Raw genomic sequence first — 18,205 nt, forward strand, 5'->3', positions numbered from 1 at the left:
GCTGAGACTCTGGTAGTCGTAGAGAGATTCGTACTGAAAGGCCAGCTCCCTGCACAGAGGAATCCCGTACTCCCAGCACTGGAGAGGAGGACACGCCGGCAGAGCGCGAGTCAGGGACCTCCACACATCATCCGCATTCATACCAAAAGTCTCGGCAACACGCTTCTTCTAATGTCTGTGCCGCGTACCTTCCCCTTGTTGAAGTAGTGGATTACTTTGCGGCAGAGCCCCTCCTTGCGGTGCCACTCGGTCTGAGCGGGATAATGCAGGAACTCCTTCAGAGGCCGTTCGTCCCAGTGCAGCAGCTCCCAGTATAAGAGCAGCGTGAAGGCAGCCTCTGTGAGCAGAAAGGAAACACAAATACTCACAAAGCCGGCGGGGAGCGCCGGGCGACTCAGACTGACTGCAACAGCAAATCCAAGCCCGGACAAAATAAAGCAGCTTCACAGAAACGTATAGAGAGGCCCGTGTGTTTAACATCATGTAAAAGAAGCAGAGAAACACAGAATGGCTGCTGAAGAGCCACAAAAAATAAAAATTCACCACTGAAAGATAAAGAAACTCCATCAAAGAACATTGAAAAATAGAATAATGTGACTGAAAAATGCCAAAACATGCTAAAACCACAAAATAATATTAAAAAACAAGTAAGAGAAGACAAAACAGCTAGAAAAAAGACAATCAGGATTCAAAATGAGCTGTATGCGATGTGTGACGGTAGCGTACCGGTGTAGTTCTCTGCCTGGAGATGCATGTCGCACAGCTTGTGGATGTAGCGGATGTACATCTCCTCCTTGTTGATCTCTGACTTGTAGAAATTCTGAGAAGACAGGAATCAAACTGACGTTGTGGTGAACCGTCAGACTCTGAGCGGCTCGGTGAATCTGCTCACATCCTACCAGGAGGTTCACAGTGCAGCCGATCTTCTTGTTTTCCGTCTCGTCTCCCTTCATACAGTCCCTGCATTAAAAAAATAAAAAAACAGAACAACCCATCAGACTCTCTAAAAGAATAAACAGCTCCTGAAGCTATCGGTGTGTAACGTTCAGTTGTTGATCAGGGGAACAGCAGCATCTTATCTTCTGGCAGTATGAAGCACAAAATGTGAGGAAATGTGTGTTTGGGAGATTATTTCCGTTTTGTAGCGATACATGTCTATACAGTTTGTTTCTCTTTAAATGGAGTCACATGCAGTTGTGAGACGAGCAGCAGAAGAAATGATCTTTGACAGTTTGGGGGATTAAATGATGAAATCTGAAGAAAGAAGACATCTCCACACGGGAACAATTTATTCATTTCAGACAAATGTATTAATATTCGACATCCTGGGCAGAGAGAGATATGAGCTGTATCGGCTGTGAGACGAGGAGTGCCAGCTTCCCACTTCCCACCTGTGTGCGTGTGTGTGTGTGTGTGTGTGTGTTACCTGTAGTCCAGCAGTCGCTCCATGAGCCGTGTGACCGACGTAACAAAGGAAATTCCCGTCTCCCTCCACGTCTCCTGCTCAATCTTCTCCAACAAACTTTAAAAGAAGATTAAAAAAAACCCCAGAAAAATCACCACATGATCTGGATTTTAACGCTGAGACGTTCATCACTGATATTTATTTATGATGGATCTATATTCCTCCTGATCACTGAACTGTTTGTGTGGGTGTTTAGAATAAGAAGGCAGAAAAGTGGTGAGAATCGTGTGAAACATCAAAATGAAGTAAACTGGATTCAGCTTGGATAGAAACAAGGTGAAGCTTTGCTTCTCAAGTGGACCCTGCCTGTGGAGGTGTCCTCACATTCAACATGGACACAAAATACCTCCAGATTAAGCTTAACATCTCCTGGTGAGGCCGTACATGTGGCTTCATGCTGGGATTTTATGCAGTTGGAAAATTATCCTTATAAAATCAGGTTCTGTATATTTAGTTTTATTCTGACTGTAATTTTCATTCTGAATAAACAAAAGTTGTAGATTCAAGTATTTACAGCTTTCTGGAGATATGAGGAGCAGAGAAGACGAAGGGAAGTGACTCAGCTTGTGTTTTGAACGTTGTTTTGGATGTTTTTTGTTTTTTTTTTCATACATTGTTTTCTACGTTTTCCCCGGGAAGTGATCATACCTGGGATAAGGCCCAAACAGCTGCGTTCTGATCCCGCAGCACAGAGAGCAGAGAGATCAGGGTTAATGTTTGTTATCAGAGAGAGAGAGAGAGAGAGAGAGAGAGAGGACTCGTTCTGGTTTTAAAGGAGACAGACAGGAGTTAAAACAGAGACAAAGAGAAAAAAGCACTTGATGCTTCTTACAGCAGGCCGAACAGCTCTCTGTAGTTCTCGTCTCCTTTGCCCTCCGACACCAAACTGTCCAGCTTGTCGATCAGCTCGGCCTCCACCTGTAAGACATCCGGATCAGACCGGTCTGCGGCTCCTTCGTGGCTCCTCCAGGTTTTTGTTTTACCTGTTTGAAGTTTCCGTTCTTGCGCTGCTCCCAGTCCATCATGTCGTGGAAGATGGGGATCATGATGTTCCGAACCTCCACCTGTGGGACCAGCGTCACTCCCAGGAAGGGGCCGATCATCCCGGGGATGAAATGGATCTTATTCTCTCCTGCAACCACAACACAGGTGTCAATGTCTGCTTCCTGAGGGCCAACCAGTCAGGAAGGATCAAAAAGAGGGCAATAAAAGTGATCGTGAACTACAGGTAGACTGAGTCTAAGTGACTGATTCCAGTTGAATGTGGGTTTAAAGCTGTTGTACTAGATTACATTAGATTGCTTTTGAGTGTTTCTGAGCTGCTGGTTGCATGATGGGACACTCAGAGTGAGAGCAGGGTCTTACCCAGGTTCTGCCACATGCTGAAGAGTTCATAGGTCATCATCACTCTCATGTCTCCATACCTGAAAACAACGAAACATAAAGCAGAAGAAAATCAGCTGCGGGATGTGACTGATGAGACGGTTTAACCGACTAACCAACCAAGAAGGACCGGCTGCACACAGAGTCAATGAGGCGCTATTATAAACAGGTGTTAATGAACACAGCTGCTGATTTCTGAAGACTACAGACATGCTAATGCTAATGCTAACGGTGTCTTTCCAGGGACTGATGGACGGATGAACAAAGGCAGAAGCTCCGCAGCAAATTCATCCAACTACATCTGTAAGAGTCGCTTACAAGTTCCTGACAAAAGCAGAGGACTTAAAGTAACATGTCTGAGTGCTACGCATGGCGGCTGCCCCCACCGGGGTGTGTGTGTGTGTGTGTGTGTGTGTGTGTGTGTGTGTGTGTGTGTGTGTGTGTGTGTGTGTGTGTGTGTGAATGTGATTAAGAGTGTAAAGCACTTTGCTCAAGCAGTGGAAAGATGCTGTGTCGGCGAAATCCATTTGTCATTTATCCACAATGCTGAACTTAAAAAAAACTGGAGTGGATAAAACAAATGGTCTGAGACTCCTGGAGGGTTTCTGAGGCGTTCAAAGTCACATTTCCACGGCTGAAGCTGAGCTTTGTAACGACATCCTCCGTCCGTCACGTGACTGAGCATCAGGTCTGCTTTCTCCGGCTGTGCAGCGGCAGACTCCTGTGATGTGGAGCTTCAATAGAAGCCGGAGGAACTCTGAGCGCCCGAGGAGCTTTTTCGGCGTGTAGCATCTGCTGTCGTTCGGCTTCCCGGACGACTTGGTGGAAAGAGACGGAAATGAGCTTCACTGGAGTGAAAGAGGCTCTGCTGGAGGACGGACGGAGGAGGCTGGAAGGTTTGGGCTTTGGTGAACTTCAAAGAGTCAAACTGGTTCTTTTTCATTATTGAGACTCTCGGCGTTTCAGATGCAGATGAGACGGAGGAGTCGGGTCGGGTCGAGGGAGAGTTTCCACGTGCGCTGTGTTCGGAGTGTGTCACGTCCTCTGTGTGTTCTTACTTGTCTAGAACCTTCTTCCTCTTGGCAGGACTCAGGTTCTCCAGCTGCAGGCTGGGCTGGTTGATGTAGAGCACGGCCAGGCTGAAGTACGAGTTCCACACCTGAGCAGACCACACACACATCTCAGATCTGCACACACACGTCTCAGATCTGCACACACACATCGGGATGTGAGGGGATCACAGTGAACTTCACAGATTACACATCAAGTGAAGCTGATGCCCATTCTGGAGGCGTCCTCAGGCAGTAGTTTTTAGAACTGTACACTGACGGTGATTTTGAGATGTGCTCACAAACAGTGACTAGAAGAGGGTTTCTTATTTCAAATCATGGTTTTCAGAAGTCTTTGCAAACTGAGGCTTTGAAAACTGCTTGCAGACAATGGTTTCAGAATTAGACTGTTTTTCAAAATGCTCTCATACAGTGGTTTCTAGAGGTGTCCTGTGACCATCGTTTGGAGAAACGTAGAAAAGACAATGACTTTGAAAAAGATTCACAAATATTTCAGAACTGGTACCAAACAATGGGTTTTTCTTTTCAAAAATGTATCTGAAATGTATCTTTGACAACTGATAACAATGTCTTCTGAAGTGTTCCTGAGTCTGTGCAGTGCTTTTCATAGTTTCAGTTTTGTGAAATGAAGTTTCCAGCGTTTTATGGTATTCATCCTCAGAATCTGAACTCTGTGTCCTGAAGAGATCAGTCAGTCAGTTCTGACAGACAGTTTGAGCTGTTTGGATGTTTATTTGTGTGGAAGTTTTTGTGTTATATGTGTTTAGTACCTTAAAATCGAAGTCGGCTTCAGTGAAGTTCTTGTGCAGCGCTGGAGAGAGATACTGAGCCGTGGTCAGGATGATGCTGCAGACAAGACACAGGGAGAGAGTGAGAGAGAGAGAGAGAGAGAGAGAGAGAGTGTGTGTGTGTGTTGCTCTCACTTGCTGGTGAGGAGCCTCATGATGTTCCAGTCTCGGGGGAAAATGCTGAGCTTCATCAGATTTCTAAACACACATAAAATCTTCAACAGGAACTCCTGGAAGAGGAGAAAATGGAGATTTCAGTGGAGCAGAAAGAATCTGGAAACATGTCTCAAAGACAAAGAATCAACTAAACGGCCACAAATGATTTGAGTCTCAAACTCCTTCTCAAATCCTCATTAGTTACTTTTCTTCTGATGATCTGCAGCAGTAACGTAATTTGACTCGGAGGAGTCTGTTCTACCTTCAGCTCCTCTTTGCTCTGGAAGTTCTCCATCAGGTGCTGGAAGTGGATGTCGGTCATCTGACGGAGCAGCGACAGGAGGCAGGACACGTACTCGCCCTGGCCGCCGCCACACGGGAACACAGGAACCGCAGAACGTGAGGAAACTTCTTACTACAAATCCCTTTAGTATCGAAATGCTGACATTTTCTCTTCTAAATGATCCCACATGTCAGGAGCTTACATTTGTAGGATAAACAAGGCCTGTGCCCCTGAGACATTTACAAAACAATACTATCTCACTAACTTTACTGTCTATTATATTTTGGAGTAAATCTTTATTTTCAAAGTTATGCAGTTAAAGCCTTCTCTACATGACCAATAACACAATGTTGTATCTAAAAAAGCTTTACTTCCACATCCCAGACATCCATTCACATTTCCATGCAGTGAAGACAAAAGGAAAAGATGATTCAGATGGAGTGAAATGAGAGGAAACGTTAGAAATGGAGGATTTTATAGAGGAATCACAGGAAGTCTACGTAATAATTCACTTAGTAAGAGAAAGAATCACACCTTAATCACATATTACACATGTTCATATTTACCATGCACGGTATAAGCTGTACCTGATCTATGTAGATAAATAAAGACAACTTTAATGATAATTCCACGCATGCAGACAAGCGAGAACCAGATGGAGACAAGAGGCTCTATCTCAGCAGAGAGGAGAAGTTTCATTTTCTCATTTTTTTTAACTTTTACTTTAGAGAAGCACAGCTCAGCTCTTTCAGTAACCGTATGTTAGCACAGCGTCAATTTAATGCTCAGTAAAGCTGCTGCGTTTGCTGGTGACATGTCAGTAACTTTAGTTACAGTTCAATTTCAGTGATAAAAACAGTGGATGATCCAGATTTTGGAGCATCTTCCTCCCTCTGTGAGGTGTGTGATGAACCACGATAAGATGGTCAGTGACGATGAGCGCATTACTCAGGAAGGGCAATATGGTTCAAGTAAATACTGAAGTCAGGGCGTGCTTTAAGGGGTGAGGGATCCACCCCACATTTAACGATACTTCACTACCACTAAACGTGTTTACAGAACGACTGGAAACATTCTGTTTTCTCAGCTTCTCTGGTTTTTCGGAGTCACGCCCTGCGAGGAGGTGAACGTTATTGCCCCGCTCCGGGAGAAGACGAGGAGGTTCCGGGGACGCAGGGTGATGAGGAGATGCAGGAGGTGAAGAAGAAGTAGTTGTATTGTTAGTTACTAACAGTGATCTCCGCGGTGCACTGCGGACAGCGTTGACCCCTTACCGCCTCCTGCGACTGGCTCTTGCTCATGATGGACAGCAGCGTCTGCAGGAGGACGTCCAGCAGGGACTCCACCATCATCTCCACCTCCTCCTGCACCGACGTGTCCTGCAGGAGGAGGAGGGGGGAGAGAGAGGAGGGAGAGGGAGAGAGAGAGAGAGCGAGAGAGAGGAGGGAGGAGAGGAGGCGAGAATCAACCTGGTAAAATCCCTCCATGACTGAAACGGTCACACGGATCCCAGCAGACGGATTTGATGTCTAATTCATGCTAAACGATCATTTGGATCATCCTGTTTTCACACGATATCCCCCTCATGCACGATCTCAGCAAATCCAACTCATGGCTTTAGTTTTTCCACTTCCAGCCTGGTGAGATAGAACAGTGATCATACTGGCTTTAGAACAAGTTTGAAAGTGAAATCAGATTGATTTTCACGTCATGGAAGGATCAATAACTGAGGAGTGCGGTGCTTCTTCATTCCGTCTGCTCGCAATTTTTGGGAGGATTTTTGAACAAAGATGCTGAAATTAAAGTTTCATGATTGGCCTCAGCACACGGAGCTTTCACTGATCCTACAACCGTGTGTGTGTGTGTGTGTGTGTGTGTGTGTGTGTGTGTGTGTGTGTGTGTGTGTGTGTGTGTGTGTGTGTTACCAGGGAGCTGGTCTTGATAATAGAGAAGATGGAGCTGAGTATTCCCGAGCAGATGAGCAGCTCTTTCTGCTGCCGCAGGTGGAGATGGATGTGATGCAGGACCACAGGAAGCAGGATCCGCCGAGACTCTGCGAGCACGCACGCACGCACACAATAATGATAGAGATTTGTCTAAATTGGTTTTTACAGGAATTCATTTGTGATGAAGGTTCTCAGTGAAAAGCAGACTGATTTAAAACAAGAGCAAACAGGAAGCTCCTCCTCCAGTAAACAGCATCTCTAAAGATAACGAGGACGAGGAGGTTTCCTGCCGACTCGTCACTTTTCACGCCGGTCCTGGTTTTTTATCTGTCAGGTGTTCTACTGGGCAGTGCTTTGGTGAAGTGTAGATTTAATTCCAGTGTGAGTGATAAAAGCTCGCCAGCTTGTACCGGGGAAGGAGAAGAGCCTGCTGTCCACCGTCCGAGCGATGGACTGCAGCTTCACCACGTCCATGGACTGTCCAATGTGGACGGTGGACGGCATGCTGCCCAGCGTCCCGCGGACAAACTCCGCCACCTCCTGCACCGTGAACATCTGCAGCAGCTCGTCAAAGATGGCTGGAAAGGAGTTCAGCAGAGCCGCCTGAGGGAGAGGACAGAGGACAGAGGAGAGAGAGAGGACAGGGAGGACAGAGGAGAGGACAGAGTGTCATCCAGGAGGACAGAGGCAGTGTGTGGTTTCAGCAGTGAAGGGAAGCAGAGGGCTTCATGCAGCAGGAAATCTTCACCAACACAGCTGTTCAGAGGGTTTCAAAAGCAACGAGCAGGATGAAAAAAATATTAAATCAGTGCAGCGTTGGAGTTAATGTTGACAAGAAGAGCAAGAAGGCAAAGATGAATCTTTTATATGGCACTCATTGAAACTGTGACTCCAGATAGTGAAAAGAGGATCAGTGTGTTTAAACGCTCTTATAAATCATCAGTTTTATTGAAAATGATCAAAAATCCACATTTTTATTTAACTTTTTTCTTCTTGTAAAATAAGTCCTACACACACTTAAATACCATCGTATACAATGATGATCTAAACTGATGAAATGTGATTAAAAACACAGAAAAGACTGGAAGTTTTCAGAGAATATGGAGCTCTCCCAGTAGCGCTATGACTGACTGAACACAGTGCTGGAGCTTCACCCTGTTAGCCATGGACTTATTGCCTGTATACTTATTTTAAATATGAATCTTGTGTATTTTCTATTTTCTATTATACTCTAAGTTTTGTACTATTTTGATCACTTTTCTTATGGCTTTCCACTGGAGGGCAGTCTTTTGAGAATCTTGGGATTAACGCAATAAAAACACAAAAGTTCATGTTTTTTTTCTCCCACTGATGCAGGCTGAGAATTACAGCATCAGCAGAAGTTATTAGTTTCTATTTAAAATAAAGAATTTCTGGCATTTCTTTTTAAAACCATATAATCTACTTTTAACAACTGCTAAATAACTACTTCAGTTACTCAGGTTCCTTTCAGTTTACTTTACACCCAATTTGTGAAAGTAACTAATACTCGTATTGAGAGTATTTTGCACCTTTTTCACATTTCAAACAATAGGATTTTAGGTGTAATTGAGAAAATTAAAGCATTCTAACAGCAGTTTCTATTAGAAGTCATGAGATTTTACACAATGTGATATTTTTCATGGAATGTTTTCACTCACAATGATTTAACACAGAAAAATGATTTTTTTTTGTTTTTTGTTTCCTGTTTGTGACATTTTGAGCTGCTTTACTGCAGCTACAGCTGTCCAGAGTAGTGGGATTACTGGGAGTGCAGAGTAAAGAGTGCTCAGCGGGGGTCAGTGTGTGTGTGTGTGTGTGTGTGTGTGTGTGTGTGTGTGTGTGTGTGTGTGTGTGTGTGTGTGTGTGTGTGTGGTTAGTCTCACAGGCAGCTGACAGGTGAACCAGGTGACTTGGTGGGGGGGTGGTGGGGGGGTTTTCTGGGGGGGGTTTCTTTTCCAGAAGTCTACTTACTGACAGAGGAGACGGCCGCAGAGCGTTGGAGCTCCAGGCCTGAGTGCAGCTGCCCTGCCCCGCCCCGGGAATCTGCCCCGGGGCAGCAGACTGGGCCTGGCTCAGGGCCGATGCTATCGCTAAGGGGGCGGCCGGCCCGATGGCGGGGCCCGGGGCCGGACTGGGGGCCGGACAAGGCTGGGAGCCCTGCGGTGCATGAGTGAAGGAGGCGGGGGGGGGGGGCCGGAGGAATCGAGGGCCAATTCAAGGGGCAAAAGATCAGGGGGGTAAAAACGGGAAGGAGGCGAGGAATCAGCAGGAGAGGAGACAAGAGTCAGATTACAGCCGCTACAAGACGAAGGGAAACACTACAAGAAATCCAACTCAGAACAAAAGAATCAAAAATCAAGTTTTAGAAAATCCCCATTTTTCAGTTCTTTTTTTTTTTTTTTTTTTTTTTTTCTGAAAGATAAAGAGAGGGAGAACGGAAGGGGGGGTGGGGGGCACAACCTATGTACAAAGTCACAATACAAAACAGTGTTGTCGACGCACCACACGCAACCTAGAACAATCCCAAACCCCCAATCTAGACAACACCAAAACAGAGCCGACAACCAACACAGAAAATTACAGAACCATACATACATTTTTTTTTTTTTTCCCCCCCCCATTTTTTTCCAAACCATATTAGTGAACAGACCAGGCCACAAAAATAAAAGGAGGTGTAGGGGAGGAGGGAAATGCAAGGACACCACAAACCGTATTTTTTTTTTTTTCAGTTCTGATTTCTTCTAGAATCTAGAGGCCTTTTCTCCAAGTTGAAGCTGCTTTTAATTTTTAATCAATTCTTCTTTGGCAGTTTGGGAGAAGAATTCAATGTGTTCAGTCTGAGCAGAGCTGTTAGCCGTCAACTGCAGCTGAGCAACTTTAAATAAACACTATAAAAGAAGTAACAGTTTACAGTCACCAATTTAGAGAGTATCATGTTATCAGATTTTCTAAAACAACAGACACATCTGAACTACGACTAATAGATGAGAGAATCTGCTGAAAATCCAACAAAGCCTTTTCAATAACCTTTAATTTCTGGATGACTTAATGTGCATGTTGCTTTTTCAGCTCTGTGTCTTGGTGTCTTTGTTGTGTTTCATCTGCCTGTAAAACGGGGAGAGTCTAAAACTTTTGCTCACGAATATTTTGCAGTTACAGAAAAGCAAATAAAAGTCAAAAGCTAAATCTAAAAGCAACGTAGCATGAAGGATGCAGCTACATTCTGCCAGTCGAAGAGGTCACAGAGGTCACACAGTGTGTGTGAGTGTGTGTGCTTGCTCACCTGGGTGAAGATGAGCGTCTCGGAGTTGCGGCTGTCCAGGCTGAGGACGAAGCGGATGGACTGGAAGAGCTCCTGGACGCTGGTCCTGAACTGCTCCTCCTCCATCCCACACGTGGCCCGAGAGTACAAGATCCGGGACTGCACGATGAACTTAAAGAGGTACTCCAGGGCCTGGGGTGTGTGTGTGTGTGTGTGTGTGTGTGTGTGTGTGTGTGTGTGTGTGTGTGTATGTGTGTGTAAGAGAGAAAGAAATACAAAGCAAAATATTAAAATAAACTGAATTAAATTATCGAGTCAATTATGTTTCAAAACTGTTAGACTATCAGTAAAAATACTTTTTTTTTGTTATTCTTTTCTTTACATCATCATAATTGAACGTATTTCAGTTTCCTTAAAGACAGGTCAGCCTCACCCTCATGGCCTCCTGGATGTGGTCTTGTCGGACCACCTCAGCAGACCGGTCCATGTACCATTTCAGACATCGGATCAGTTCTCTGAAACGCATCCAGAGCCTCATGTTAACCCACACTGATAAGATAATACTACTTATCCCATAAAACTCACTTACGATACATCCAAAAAGAACATTTTAACCCATTTCATGAGTTTTAATAGTAAATAAACACAATTCTCTCTATATGTAATGCTATATTTCTATTTTAACCACATTCAAACCTCACTAATGTGTCATTTCATTTTAGTTCACAGTTGAAACAAATCGCAGCACTGATGGGCAACCTGTGGTCTGTGGACCACATTCAGTCCCAATCAGCTGTTTTTGATTTACAAAACAATAATTCAAACAAAAATAGGTCAATTAACCACATTCAAACCCCAAAGTAATCACAGATATTCAGGAAATATTCTAAAACTTGATATATTTCATTATGGAAACGATCAAATTCTTGTTTTTTGGCTGAATGAGATAAACACACCAGTATTTATTTAAACCTTCATGGTAAATGTGTGAGCTTTTGTTAGCAATTTGGCAACATTTTTGTGCTTCTTAACTTGACAAAGTTTTCCATCAACAAACCTTAAATCATGTATTTTTTTTTGTCATATTTTCTCTGTTATATAGTAAAAATCTACACAGCACAGTCTGGAGGCGACGCTTTAAGAGTCTGCTGGGTTCAAATAATGAAATAATGATACCCGTGAAGATGTTTTGCTTGTATGTGCTGAAACGCGTTAGAGGAATATATACAGCAGCGTGTTGAAAGATTAACATCTTCAGGTTATTCATGCCGTGACCTGCACTTCACCCTCCCTGCTGCACGCCTCCACTCAGGCAGACGCACAAAGGGATGAATGATGTGGATAAAGGCATGAAACATAGGAGACCTGCGGGTGAACTCCGCCCTCCGCTCTTATCCGTGACCCAGACGCGCTGAAACTCACTTGTAGGCCAGCGCGCCGGCGAAGTGCTTCTGGATGTAGGTGTCCATCACCGGCCTGAAGTGGTAGTATTTACTGTCCCTGAGGAGGTTTATGATGAACACCTGACGACAGAGGAGGAGCAGAGCCTGTCAGCGCCTCCGCCTGCCAGCAGGGGGCAGTGCTGAGCAGCAGCTCATCAACACATTGCTTCAGCTGCTTTCAGCTTCAGATGTTGATGTGATCCTCTCCATGTCTTCATGTTTGAACTCACCAGCGACTGAAACACCAGCGGACCGTATTTGTCCGTGTTGTCGTCCAAGATGGAGAATAAAGTGTCCAAAATGTCCTGAAGAAACTGTCAAACACACAGAGAGGAGCATCTAAAAACCAGTGAAACCTCTAAATGAATATCAGAGTCATTACATCGGCACGATCTCCAATGAAGAGAAGCAGTGACTAAACGAAACCACATCTGATAACAAACGATACGACCAATCGAATTAAACTGTCCTCACCTTGACGATCTCCTCCCCGCTGACGTGCCGCAGCCGCCCCAGGATGTCCATGACCCGGTCGGGGTGAGCCTTCCACTTCAGCAGGGCCAGAAGATCCACTGTCAGAGTCCAGAAGCACAGAGTCACATGAGACGCGTTCCGGTGGAGGAAGCGGCTTCACGGCGGAGGAAGCAGCTTCAGGGCGGGGCGAGAAACGCACCGTTCTGCGTGAGCTTGGTGGAGGAGAGCTGGGTGGAGATCCAGAAGGTCTCCTTGGTGCTCCTCTGGAAGATGAGGCTGGACGGGATGCTGGGACAGCTGTTGAAGTCCTCCTTGCAGCAGGGCAGGCCCAGGTAGAGGGCGTGGTTACTGAAGGTGGTGTTTTCATCACACTGAGGAGGAGGAGGAGGAGGAAGATGACGGGGAAAAGGAAGATTAGAGGAAAAACCACTAAAAGGTCAAATAAAAACAAACATACTGAACCATAAATCACTGATAAATGACTGTTTTTTTCAGCTCGTATTATTTTCTCATGTTGTGGAGGAACAGATTAATATTCCTGTGTGAGATTCTCTGACAGCGCTGAACGGGATAAACAGACTTCAAGGACGGAGGAGACGAACGCAGACGGGACTCACAACCGCTCCCCCTGACCTTGTAGACGTAGAGCTCGTGGCTCTCGTCAGACAGCGTCGTTCCGTCTTCCCTCATCAGTGGAGTGAAGGCGAAGCCGAACAGCTTCTTCTCCCCTTTGTCCTTCGCTGTGGAAGCAGACAATAACATAAACATCAACACACGTTTCCTCCTATTGAATGTCAGAGCGGGCGTTCTGCTGGTTCCCCGCTGAGCCGCTCCCACGGTTGGACTCACTGGAACAGTGTCGGAACTCGAAGCGGAGGTGGGAGCCTCGGAAGCGGTCGATGGGGATGGGCAGCTTGATCACCTCGCTCCAGCGGGGGCTGTTGTTGTGGTAGAGCACGAAGGAGCGGTGCTCCGGGACGGTGGGCTCCCCCGAGCCCAGGCTGATGCAGTCCTGCAGGACGGGGACGAGAACCGGACGGAGAACACGGAACTGAAGGACGGGACCGGGAGGAGGAACCGAAGAAAACTGGGACTGTGTCTGTCTACCTTCAGGATCTCTCCGTCGGCGTACAGGACGAACATGGTGACCTCGATGTTCTTCTGGACGCTCTTCCCTCCCCTCTCGAAGTCTCCTCGCTCTAACGTCAGGTACAGGTCGTTCCGGATGTCACCTGAACGTGAAGGGAGACGAGTGAGAACCAACAAACACACGTTTCCATGAAGTCCTGAGCTCTCATATGATTCTTTATTTCAGGATCCGGCGTGGGGAAGCTTCAAACACGCGGAACAGTTCAGATATTTCAGAATCGTCGGTGCGGTTTATGAAACAGCCGACGCGGGCCGGGATTCTCAGAGTATAACGAGACGTAGATTGTCCTCGCATCCACATTCTGAAGTGGAGACGTCTGACACACGCAAGACTAATGACCTGTGTTCACCAGCGAGGATCCATTTATCATCCGCCGCCCGTCCTCACAGAGGAGGCGTCGCCCTTAATGTGTGGAGATGGGAGTTAAACGCTCGCTCCATCACTGCCCGAGGGGAGCCGGCTAAACGTGTGAGGAGGAGGTGTGAAACACTGCCGCGCTGCTGTCGCTATGTGGTGCAGACTCAAGGTGACTCCTCCTAATCTGACAAACACGGAACGGGATAAACAACCTGAACCCGTCCGGCACGCTCGCACAGTCGCCACTATTGGTTCATACAAACTCACCGGAGAGGCAGCAATGCATTCTGGACCACCGCGAAACTACTGTCAGCTCTGATTAACTGTTACCATTTGACTGAGAGCTAACATTCAGACTGCAGAGCATCTTCCTCCTAATTGATGCAACTTCAGCAAACATCTGGTCCCGGCCGGCTCTGCTCGTGCGGCTCACCGGGCATGATGACGTCGGGGAACCCCAGCTTGCGCGTGATGGCGACGTTCCTGCTGAAAATGAGCGGGTTTTCTCTGCGGACCTGCTCCATGTCGCCTCTGAGCAGCTGCAGCGAGATGATCAGACCTGCAGACACAGCGGGGGGTGGAGGAGGTTTTTATAAATAACTCCACAAGATCCGGCACTCCGGAGCACAACTTCAGTCAGTGTGATTAATTACATGAGAGCAGGAAGGAATCAAAATATGCGACACATGTGGGAAGTGGTTTCTTCTAAAATACAAGTTTCCCTTGAACTGAAGAAAGTGTCTGAATAAAGTGTCAACAAGTTCCGGACAAACCCAGAAAGCAGCGTCTTGCTCCAGGAGCAGGATATGAACCCCTCCTGGACTCTGCGGACCAGACATCAGCGAGTCCTCGCTCTAACAGGAGGTCACAGGAGGATGGGAGTCCGCAGTGACACCAATTAAACCGATTTCACAGCTAATGTCAAGAGATGACACGAGTCCCTGGGTCAGAAGGTCTGCTGCTCTGCACACATCAGACACTTACTGCATCTGTGAGCTTACGCTTGTTTTTTGGTTGATCTAGTTTTATTACTCCTGTGTGCTCATTAAACTTTCAGTCTAGCTAAAAATTCTCTGACTCACCTCTGAGGACCCAGCGCACGCAGCAACAAACAGGTAGGAGAGCTCCCGATGCAACAAATCTACTGATTACTACCACTACTACACACACACACACACACACACACACACACACGTTGAGCCTGTAATACCGTAGTTGGTGCTGGGCGCGGTGTATTTGGTGCTGGATTTGCGGATGATGTTCTCGTGGATCTGGTACCACTCGTTCTCATTGTTACACCTGGAGGACAAGAAATTATAATCAGTTTCATTTTATGTAATATTTAATGCATCAAGGTTTTGCCAGGCTCCTTTTGGACAACAGATATGAAATCTAAACGAGGCTTTTAACCTGGTTAAATAATTAGTCTTAAAAGTGATAGAACAAAATAATAAATATGTCCACACATTTTAGACTGATGCTAAAGAGAGGAAATTTATAATAGCAATTTTGTAGCTTTTACTCCTTTTTTCTCTATCGGAATGTGAAGAACTTGGGTTTTTCATAGTTTCTTTACATGTTGAAGCTTCTCAGTTACATAAATGATCTCGGGGGAAAAACTGGAGAAAAATGAGAAAAAGGTCTGCAGAGAAGATGTGAAGCCAGCCGAGAAACATCAGTTCAGCTGAGGTTTGGACACACACACACACACACACACACACACACACACACACACACACACACACACACACACAATGGCCGACAGCAGGGGAACCCCCTCTGGCTGAAGCTTCTGAAGACTTGCCTGCAGGAGCCTCGTGGAGCTCGTAGTCACAACATGATGTAACTGTGTGTGTGTGTGTGTGTGTGTGTGTGTGTGTGTGTGTGTGTGTGTGTGTGTGTGTGAAATGTTGAAGAATGAAGAATAAATGGGAATAAAACAGTTGTTGTCTTGCAGTTCAGATAAATGTGTCTGAACAGCGTCTGTGTTCCTGGTTCATCTGTTTACTGATTTCAACCCCAGCAGCTCTGAAATCTGCAAATTTCATTTTCATTTTGTAAATATTTGTTCTTTCATCAGTTTCCTTCTTTAATATTGAGAGGAATTGGGAAAACACTTTCTGATGATGATTCTGGTGAAAACATAATCAAGATAATAATATTAATTATTAGTTATTGTAGAAATGAAGCTTAAACAGCCGATTGAATTTTCACACACAGTGTTTTGGCACTCACGTGTAGACCTTCAGGACGAAGTCCTTCTCCTCTTTGAGCTCAGAGATGGTCTGCAGCACGTCGCTCATGGCGAGCACGGCGCAGCCGTACGGCCGGCGGTACTGAACGTGAGGAGGACCCTTCTTACTGTCGTTCAGCAGCATCCGGCCTGCACAGACGGCCGACATTTCACCAGCAGTTAAAGAACAATTCCACCATGACGCGTTGTTCTGCGTTTATCTGTATGGAATTCAGTCTCGGTCGACGTAAACAAGCGTATCTAATGAAGCTTCTATCTCAGCGGCTCCAGTCTGACCTGTTCGAATCACTTGGGAAACAATGTAAAGATCTCTCTTCATGTCTTTGTTGCTCAGGTCCTGCGAGAAAAAAAACACAAATAATTAACAGGAGTCTAATCATACTGTTGGAGATTTCATGCAGTGTGTGTGTGTGTGTGTGTGTGTGTGTGTGTGTGTGTGTGTGTGTGTGTGTGTGTGTGTGTGTGTGTGTGTGTGTGTGTGTGTGTGTTACCGTGAACAGTGCACACAGCCGGTCCACCTTCTCTGGGTTCTTTGGTCCTCCGTTTTTGTTCAGTCTCACCATGAACTTCTCACTGAAAACAACAGAAACATTTCTTTTCATTTAATATCATATCTCTAAAACTTTATTTCTCCCAGAGGAAAATTCTTCACCTCCCAGGCAGCTAAACTTTGAGCTAGAAGATAAAATGAGATAAAAGTTTGTGAGGATCAGTCTTTTGTTCAAATCATTTATAAATGAGTCTCTTTAAACAACATTGACATGAAGTTTTATTGTGAAAATGTGAAATTGAGATAAAAATCTTGTATTTTATTTCTACAATAATATTTCTTTTTTATAAAACCAAGGATCTTTAGCCATCCATCACTCCATCATGTATATTTTATTTAAGTCAGACTGCAGAGCTGGAGCCTGGTCCAGCTCCTGATGGGTTGAAAGGAGTGTTACGAACACCCAGAGGAGTCCCATCCAACACGCAAACTCCGACCTGATCGGCCTCTTCCAGGACTCAAACAGGAGCCTTCCTGCTGTGAGGTGACAGTGCCAACCGCTCCACCACGGCCCTCTCTCGCCAGCTGCGACCGTTCCCTCCGACAGGACGTCTGAGTGTGTTTTTTACGCGGCTGCTCACCGAAACTGAATTACCCCCGGGGGCCGAATAAAGCCGTCGGATCCGTATCCGAATCTAAAAATCGCAACAATCTGATGGCGTCAGCCTCGGAAAATCGCTGCTCGTGCGCTCGTCTCGCTCCGTCTGACTGCACGGCTGAGAGACTCACCAGTTTTACCCTCGGTTTTCCTCTGGGGCTTTTTGAAAGAGATAAAAGTGTTTTCAGATTCCCGCTCATGTCTCCTCTGGTCTCCCCGTGGAGAGGAAGCTCCAGAGCCGCCTCTCCTCTCTTCAGGGAGCAGCGGAGCCGCCTCTCCTGCAAATGTTTGTCCAGAAAGTAAGAAGGCGGAGAGGAGAGCGACCCTCCACCTCCTGCTGTCTTAACCATGATTCACACAGATCAGGTCACGTTAAAGGGTTGGAGGTTCGATTCTAGTCTGTTTCCATATTGACCCTGCTGTCAAATCGTCACTTTTGACGTCTTCCAGGTTCCGGGAGATGAGGGAGGACAGCAGCGAGATGCAGAGGCCCGAATCTGAATCTGACGTGAGAGTCTTTGTGTTGGTACAAGGATGGAAACTGATCCCATCTCTGGTCCCTGAAGGGTTCCGGCTTTGTTCCCTTCTGGGTGTGTTTGTGTAGCTTGACAGGCGACACGGCGGAGAACAAACGGAGCGACAGTGTAAAGTTTGTGGAGCTCAGGCAGGATCAGAGAGAATCCTCTTTAATTTAGACTGACAGTCCAATGTTTTCCTGTTCGAAGCAAAGAAAGTGATTCAAGCCAGACAGCGAATCCATTCCGGCGGCTCTGCTCCTCTGTCACGTCTTCAGGAGAAACAAAGCAGCAGAAAACCTCCTGTTACACCTATCAGCCATAACATTACAACCACCCGCCTTTTTGAACTAAGACTGTTCTCAAATGTATTCCATCCAGTACAAAATTATTGTTTAATGCGCTAAAAACAACCAAAATTTTCCACATTAATCCATAACAAATCTTGCAAATCCATAAGCAACCCACAATGAGTCGAAATCTATTTTAAA

General features: G+C 45.9%; 1 protein-coding gene across 2 annotated transcripts in view; it reads right to left on the bottom strand.

Annotated features, from left to right (window-relative positions):
• Positions 1–18,205, bottom strand: part of LOC115388346 (dedicator of cytokinesis protein 3-like) — a 111,650-nt gene that overhangs the window by 9,453 nt on the left and 83,992 nt on the right. For both annotated transcript variants that reach the window (XM_030091440.1, XM_030091441.1), the window contains exons 10-40: positions 16,543–16,624; positions 16,328–16,388; positions 16,033–16,180; positions 15,008–15,096; positions 14,231–14,356; positions 13,398–13,522; positions 13,140–13,302; positions 12,924–13,030; positions 12,490–12,661; positions 12,291–12,388; positions 12,047–12,130; positions 11,797–11,897; positions 10,808–10,889; positions 10,396–10,566; positions 9,084–9,269; positions 7,502–7,694; positions 7,071–7,198; positions 6,378–6,524; positions 5,125–5,223; positions 4,842–4,936; positions 4,689–4,764; positions 3,907–4,007; positions 2,831–2,889; positions 2,449–2,597; positions 2,298–2,383; positions 2,114–2,140; positions 1,427–1,522; positions 900–960; positions 727–820; positions 189–337; positions 1–78 (exon numbers count right to left, since the gene is read on the bottom strand). The exon at positions 1–78 is cut by the window's left edge and continues 9 nt beyond it. In XM_030091440.1, coding sequence (XP_029947300.1) covers positions 1–78; positions 189–337; positions 727–820; positions 900–960; positions 1,427–1,522; positions 2,114–2,140; positions 2,298–2,383; positions 2,449–2,597; positions 2,831–2,889; positions 3,907–4,007; positions 4,689–4,764; positions 4,842–4,936; positions 5,125–5,223; positions 6,378–6,524; positions 7,071–7,198; positions 7,502–7,694; positions 9,084–9,269; positions 10,396–10,566; positions 10,808–10,889; positions 11,797–11,897; positions 12,047–12,130; positions 12,291–12,388; positions 12,490–12,661; positions 12,924–13,030; positions 13,140–13,302; positions 13,398–13,522; positions 14,231–14,356; positions 15,008–15,096; positions 16,033–16,180; positions 16,328–16,388; positions 16,543–16,624 — 3,433 coding nt within the window. The remainder of the gene's footprint in view (positions 79–188; positions 338–726; positions 821–899; positions 961–1,426; positions 1,523–2,113; positions 2,141–2,297; positions 2,384–2,448; positions 2,598–2,830; positions 2,890–3,906; positions 4,008–4,688; positions 4,765–4,841; positions 4,937–5,124; positions 5,224–6,377; positions 6,525–7,070; positions 7,199–7,501; positions 7,695–9,083; positions 9,270–10,395; positions 10,567–10,807; positions 10,890–11,796; positions 11,898–12,046; positions 12,131–12,290; positions 12,389–12,489; positions 12,662–12,923; positions 13,031–13,139; positions 13,303–13,397; positions 13,523–14,230; positions 14,357–15,007; positions 15,097–16,032; positions 16,181–16,327; positions 16,389–16,542; positions 16,625–18,205) is intronic.

The sequence above is a fragment of the Salarias fasciatus genome, chromosome 5, assembly GCF_902148845.1.
Source record: "Salarias fasciatus chromosome 5, fSalaFa1.1, whole genome shotgun sequence".
In the NCBI taxonomy this organism is placed as follows: Eukaryota; Metazoa; Chordata; class Actinopteri; order Blenniiformes; family Blenniidae; genus Salarias; species Salarias fasciatus.